Raw genomic sequence first — 6,247 nt, 5'->3', positions numbered from 1 at the left:
TACATCCGAGCGATTCCAAATCCCATAAAACATGATGAAGCATATGGGAGAAGCTTCAGATTGACAAGGACTTATGAAACATATTGTTGTGTGTTCGAAGGCATCTCTTATATTCATTGGTTTGCACTCCTATTGGTCTTTTTCTTCCTCCACTTCAACAATTATGCAAGAATACATTATTCCTCTGGCACGGGCATGCTAAGATCACCATCTTCTGTAGAAAGGTATGTACCAACTCTGTTTTCAGTTTCAGTAATTCTACTTCATCTTAGAAAAGTAAGATCTCAATGGCATATGAAGGCATGCAACACACACACCTACACATCAGTTGTGATATAAATATTTAGCACAAGGGTAATGCATGTAGAGACAATCAATGTATAGATAGACAAACAGAGGGTGAAATCTATGACCTTCAGATTAAAACAAAATTGCTGGTGGCATAGCCTATAGACTTCAAAAACAAATAAAAGTGGAATTACATGAAAGCAGATTGTGGATTGTAGCCAATCCTAACAAGTCAATGGCCTCAGCAGCTTAACTTCGGGACTTTTCGGTGACAATGAGTTGAATCATTTCACTCGTGGCAACCTTCTTTGGAGAATTAGCTGCTCTCAAAACCAAAAATTCGGAAAACACCTGCAAGATCAATTTCTCAGTTATGTGCATGTCATTCAAGCATCCTTCTGCACTTTGGTGAAAAAGTGGCCCCATGATGGACCCAAGCACGTACGATCAGGACTAATGACCTACATTGCAGTCTCAAATAGAGAGTAACTTGATCATCCATTAAGATTATCAATAATAGTGGGAATGGAAATGATACCATATAATTTTACGGGAAACAAAGAATCTAACCGGAAGATAGATAGAAAGGCCTTATAGAACAGTACCATCGTCAGCCTGATATTTGTTCTTGTCATCTCCTGCATATGCCAGCAGGTTGTATTTTGGGTTCCACTCCACACTGTTCATCGGAGCCTTACATGGGATTTGATGAACTGATCGGCCACTTTGGACATTTGACTAATAAATATTGTGGAAAGAAACTAGTCAACTTATAGCTGCCAAAAATTCTATTATGATTTAATATTGTACAAGGTGAAAATATGAGGTTCTTGGAAATTACATACAATATCAACAAACAGATCTTCACTTGCTGAGGCAATGTATTCTCCTGTATAATTAAAGCTGATGGTTCTGACAGGCCATCTGGAATATAGTCAAAGATGAAAGTTACTTTAAAACATATCGCACATTGCAAAACAACAAATATGATCTCCTGATTCAAGCATTTTGCTTATATGTATACATGTATTACCATTAAACATAATAACAAGGTGGCCCTGTTCCAGTCAGCTAATATATGTATGGTAGGATTACAAGGTAGATGCTTACTCAAGTTTTGTGAATGTCCTGATGCACAAAATATCTGAGACATTCCAAAGGCTGACGAGTGAATCTGCACTCCCTACAGCGAAGTATCTGCAATGTAGGAGCTCAAAAGTATTACCTTCAAGTTCAGAAAGGTAGAAATAAGATAAACTAATGGTTTCCAGGATATAACTATATTTTGTGTGCCTGCCTTGGTCTTTTCCTCATTGTCTTGTGCTTCGCAACAAAAGAAAATTTCAGTATGGCAATCAAAGTTTGAATTTTGATTTTCAAAGATTTTATGAAAAGAATTTCTGCTAGTTTACTAATGAACTTCACATCATGAAATAAACACTGGGAAGGAAATGACTATCTTTGCCAAAAGAATCTGTAATTCTCATGGAGCACGATAATTTTCCAGAAGGTGTTGACAACTAGTAACCTTCTCAAAAAAGCTGAATTTTCTTAATGAATTAGGTCATTTATGATTGGAAGAAAATGAAGGTACATTAAGACTCCTTTTTGAATTACTTTATGCCCTATTAACACTGAAATGAACTTATTGCACAAATTGGAAAAAAAAAAAGAAGAAAATTCATTCGAATAATTAAAGTCATTAATATTACCTTCCAAGTGGATCAATTGCAATGCAATAGCAACCTGCAGTATGAGCCATCAGGGTGTGAAGCACCTTAAGGGATGGGTATGCCAGTACTTCAACAGTACCTACACAAACAAATATCAAATCAGTTTTTTCACGTCAGTCATACATGCAGGCTTTTCTTAAAGAACATGAAAACTGTTTATCTAATATTATATTTGTCTAAGCAGCAAACACAAAAAGGTTGATTGAGGTGATTCTAACCATTCCCAGTAGTAAGAAAAAATAGCTCTCCAGTTGTGTTCCAAGCTATCTCATTTACCTAATGTGCAGATCACATGACATTAAAGCAACATATTGTCATTAACTCTAAATAAAATTTTGGAAAAAACAACAAAAAATAAAGCCACTCCTTTTAGAAGCCACGTTGGTAGGATTCTAAGCCATCAAAAAAGAAACTATAGCAGCAACATTTTTAAGAACCAAAACATAAAAAAGAACAAAGCACTAAAAGAAGCAAGGTTCCTATGAACTAATCACACCTTAAAATACCACCTACTGAAATACATCTATCAATGTACTAATAGTCCCAAAAAGCACAATAAACTAACACAACGACATTACTATCCAGCATTGTGAAAAAAAAATAGACAGCACATGCAAGGCGAATAAGCAAAAGTTCACTTATGGAGTGAAATCCTTAAAATAAGCAATGTCTTCTAATAAATATGACCTCATAATTAAATTTGCGTCTGTGTATTGGCTTATATTTCCGGACGTCCAGTATTGTTAGCTCATCCTCCTGCAACAAAAGATATTACAGCAATTGTGACAAGTTAGCTTTTCTCATACTTCAGCCAAAAGAGAAGGCAGCCAGGAAAAAGAAGAACATAAGTGTGGGATTGATCTTTAGTCTTGCTAAAGATTCTGTAATCCATATTAGATTAGACTTAAATTTAATTTTCAGAAGCATATCATATAGACCAACATAACCTTTCAATTGGACCTTGAAAGAAGTAAGGCTCTGATGATCTAGATATACGTAACTAAAACAATGGAATCAGTTTGATAGTGAAAGAAGTTAATGAAATAAGAATGTATAGATAACCCTCAAAGACCAAAAGAAAGAAGCTCTTGTGCATAAATGCCATCTGGTGTCAAACAATGAGAAGTAACACTAAAGACATAACAAGAACAAGATACTGATATGTAAATGTTTCTATGTGAATAAAGCATTACAAACACAAAGGGCTGAATCGGCTGATAGAGCTAAGTCATAGAAAATTGAATGTAAAAGAAGGGCAACATAGACTATATAATAATGCACATATTAACCATATTTACAATTACTTCTCCAGCTAGAAGAGAAAATAAGGGGGAAGGTCACAGTGTGACATTTTGGTTAGTCAGCATGTAGACAAGCGATTATAGCAAGCTTAGATGCCCTTTTTTTTTTCTTTTCTTTTCTTTAGTACTAATTCTCAAATAAAAACCTAGATGACTTCCAAAGACCTTGCAGAAATCAGGTTTTCTCTACATACCTTATTTCCAACAGCTATGTGAGTCCCATCAGGTTTGTAAGTGATATTGATGTTTTCTCCACTAAGCTCAACATTTTGAGTGCATTTTCCACCTGGGGAAGACATTCAAATATGGAATTTGATGGTAAAATAGTAGAATTATGGAATTTGATGGTAGGGAAAAAAAATCCCACATTAAAAAACACTAAAAGTTGGTTTCAGCATGTAATAGTATTCTAATACAACTCATAAAGTCTTAACAACTAAAAACTTTGACCAACAAATTTTCAGGGATTATCATCTATAGATAGATCAACGTTTAACTTGGAGAAATAGGCACGATAAACCAAAAGCAACAATGAGATTGTGTGAGCTTATGCTTTTCCCCTTTTCTTCTATTTTTTACACATTGTTAATTAAGCAACCTGTTAAAGTGAAAGCTGTCAGAGAGGAACTTACTTCGGGCATCCCAAAAACGAACAGTCTTGTCCCCTGCTGCTGTTGCAACCACATCAGGATGCTTAGGATCCCAGCATAGCTGATCTACACTGTCTGTATGCCCTTTTAATTCAATATCTTTGACCTTGCCCTGCAATGGAACATGTAAATGCCACAAGAGAAACTGTATCTATGGAACATGTAAACACCCTGCAATGGTGTTTTGTCTTCTAAACTGCTTTGAACCACGAGGAAGAAATGTGCATCATTAAAGTGTTTATGATATCCTACTTATACTTTTCATCGCTTAAAGCGGCAGACACAGAAGCCTAGGCAGTGATCTTGGCACCTAGGACCTAGGGTAACTGTTTTTGTAGAAATTTCTTTAAAAGCCAAATGAACCATGAAACATATCCTTACAGAAGCCTGTGACCTTGTGATCCATTAAGGCAAACACAAATGAAGCATGGATTTGAAGCAAAGGCAGAAGCCTTCAACTGCTATGTATGAAATCAAAGGGCTACGGTCATGAAAAAGTAAGAGTAGAAACATCAATATCAAGTGGTGGTAGTCAGTAATGCTAGCTGTTTATATGGCCAAATGCAGATAGCAAGTCAGATCATCAATTTCATGAAGCCTAAAAAATCATTTCCTGAGCAACTTTTTCATAGCTCAACTTCCTTTTAACCAGATAAACATGTCAAAGACAGGGAAAAAAATGTAACAACAAAAAAAATAAAATTTCTCAATGAAATGTCCTTTCTTCTTCCCCCTCGTCAAAAGAGAAAAAGGAAAGCGAAACCAACACAAGGAGCGAGCGGGATTACGTGGCCATGGGGATCGATGTTCCAAATACGAGCAGTGTGATCAACAGAACCGGAAGCAAGCTTCGTCCCCAGACAATTCCACGCCACCGAATGAACCTGGCATCAGATTAACAAGCCATAAGGTAAGCTTCCAATGACCACAAAAAAGAAAACATCGTTAGGTTTTCCATGCATCCCAAACAAGAAAAGCGTAAAATTTCCTACATGGAATCAGCAAAAACCCCCAAACAAAGTTCTAGGGTTTACGCGCCACTCAATATGATCTAAAGAAAGAAGAAAAAGAAGAAGGCATCTAGGGTTTCCGCGCGTCCCAAACAAGACAAGCATAGTATTTTACACAGCACTCAATCTGAATAAAAGGAAAAGAAAGATCAAATCTTCTACGGAGGCACCTTCTTTTTGTGGCCTTGGTACTCTCTGGAGCACAGATTTTTGAAGCTGATGGCTCTCTCTTCCATTGCCGCCTCTCGTCCGAGCTCTCACTACGAAGCTGATCCGATGGCGTTCGTTGCAAGGCGGCAGAGCTCATATAAATAGGGCATGGAAAAAAAAAGTTTTTTTTTCGGATGAAAAAAAAGTTTTTTTTCGGATGAAAAAAAAATGAATTCACCGAAAAAAAAAAGCAACTTATTTTGATAAATTTTAAAATACTACATAGCACCCTTTATTATATAAAAATAATAATTTATTCTTATCTTCGTTGAACCCATCATTATTGTTTCCTTGCACCTCCCCTACGCTACCTCCACCACCCCCTCCCATCTATCATGCCTAATCTATCGTCACCTTTGTGAACCCCGTCGATTTCTATCGGAGTTGTTTTACTCTCGAGTGGGGAATGACGGGACATGACGATGATGACCCTCGTCGCCCTTGCTTAAGAAAGAAAGGGGCCCTCTTCGTCGTCACGTAAGGAAGGAGCGAGCATGACGATGGTTCTTGTCGACTTTTTTCATCTTCGCCCATGACCCTCGCATGCAGAGGAGGGACCAACGAGCCAACGAGGTTATTATCGTTGACAGAGACGACGAGTTTGACGAGGCAAAAGGGAGAGAATACAAAGGTAATCAGAGATGAGGTGGGTTCGATGAGAGCTAAAATATTTGAAGATTGAGCCGTAATAAATTCTCAAAGATAAGATTTTTTCTAAAAATTCAATAAAAGAAATTTCCCTAAAAAATACTCTTTTGTTTTTGTGCATTTCTCAATCGATACCCCTATTTTGTTTTTCTCCAAATAATACTTCTAATTAAAAAAATTTCTTGGTATGTTATAGTGTTTTTTACCTGTTACAATATTTTGGCCACCACAACAAAAATATTATAAAGTATGTTTAAAAATTATAAATAATCTAAATAGACTTTTAAACTTAACCAAACTAACTATAAACCCAAAATATAGTGTGTAATTATCTATAAGCAGTGATAATCAAAGAGGCATGATGTAATATTATTTATCATATTTTTTATCAGGGACAATCTCAATAC

The 6,247-nt window shown here is 36.2% G+C and overlaps 1 protein-coding gene across 1 annotated transcript; it reads right to left on the bottom strand.

Moving 5' to 3' along the window:
• Positions 1 to 310: 310 nt before the first annotated feature.
• On the bottom strand, positions 311 to 5,303 carry LOC135616777 (THO complex subunit 3). Its single transcript, XM_065116346.1, has 11 exons — positions 5,153 to 5,303; positions 4,761 to 4,856; positions 3,955 to 4,084; positions 3,517 to 3,608; positions 2,709 to 2,777; positions 2,240 to 2,297; positions 2,001 to 2,100; positions 1,399 to 1,485; positions 1,134 to 1,212; positions 894 to 1,026; positions 311 to 639 (listed from the first exon to the last, which is right to left on the bottom strand). Exons 1-11 carry the CDS (start codon positions 5,216 to 5,218, stop codon positions 605 to 607), a joined length of 945 nt encoding a protein of 314 aa, XP_064972418.1. The 5' UTR covers positions 5,219 to 5,303; the 3' UTR covers positions 311 to 604.
• Between the last annotated feature and the right edge of the window lie 944 nt (positions 5,304 to 6,247).

This window comes from Musa acuminata, chromosome BXJ2-7 (assembly GCF_036884655.1).
Source record: "Musa acuminata AAA Group cultivar baxijiao chromosome BXJ2-7, Cavendish_Baxijiao_AAA, whole genome shotgun sequence".
NCBI lineage: Eukaryota > Viridiplantae > Streptophyta > Magnoliopsida > Zingiberales > Musaceae > Musa > Musa acuminata.
Note: the sequence above shows the minus strand (reverse complement) of the source record. Positions and strands in the feature narration are given on the sequence as shown.

Bases quoted from the DNA above. Each gene is read 5' to 3' on its own strand.
- LOC135616777 (XM_065116346.1), bottom strand. From the start codon at position 5,218: ATGGAAGAGAGAGCCATCAGCTTCAAAAATCTGTGCTCCAGAGAGTAC. The intron at 4,857-5,152 runs GTGCCTCCGTAG...ATCTGATGCCAG, and splicing joins ACCAAGGCCACAAAAAGAAG to GTTCATTCGGTGGCGTGGAA. The intron at 4,085-4,760 runs GTAATCCCGCTC...GTTCCATTGCAG, and splicing joins ACATCGATCCCCATGGCCAC to GGCAAGGTCAAAGATATTGA.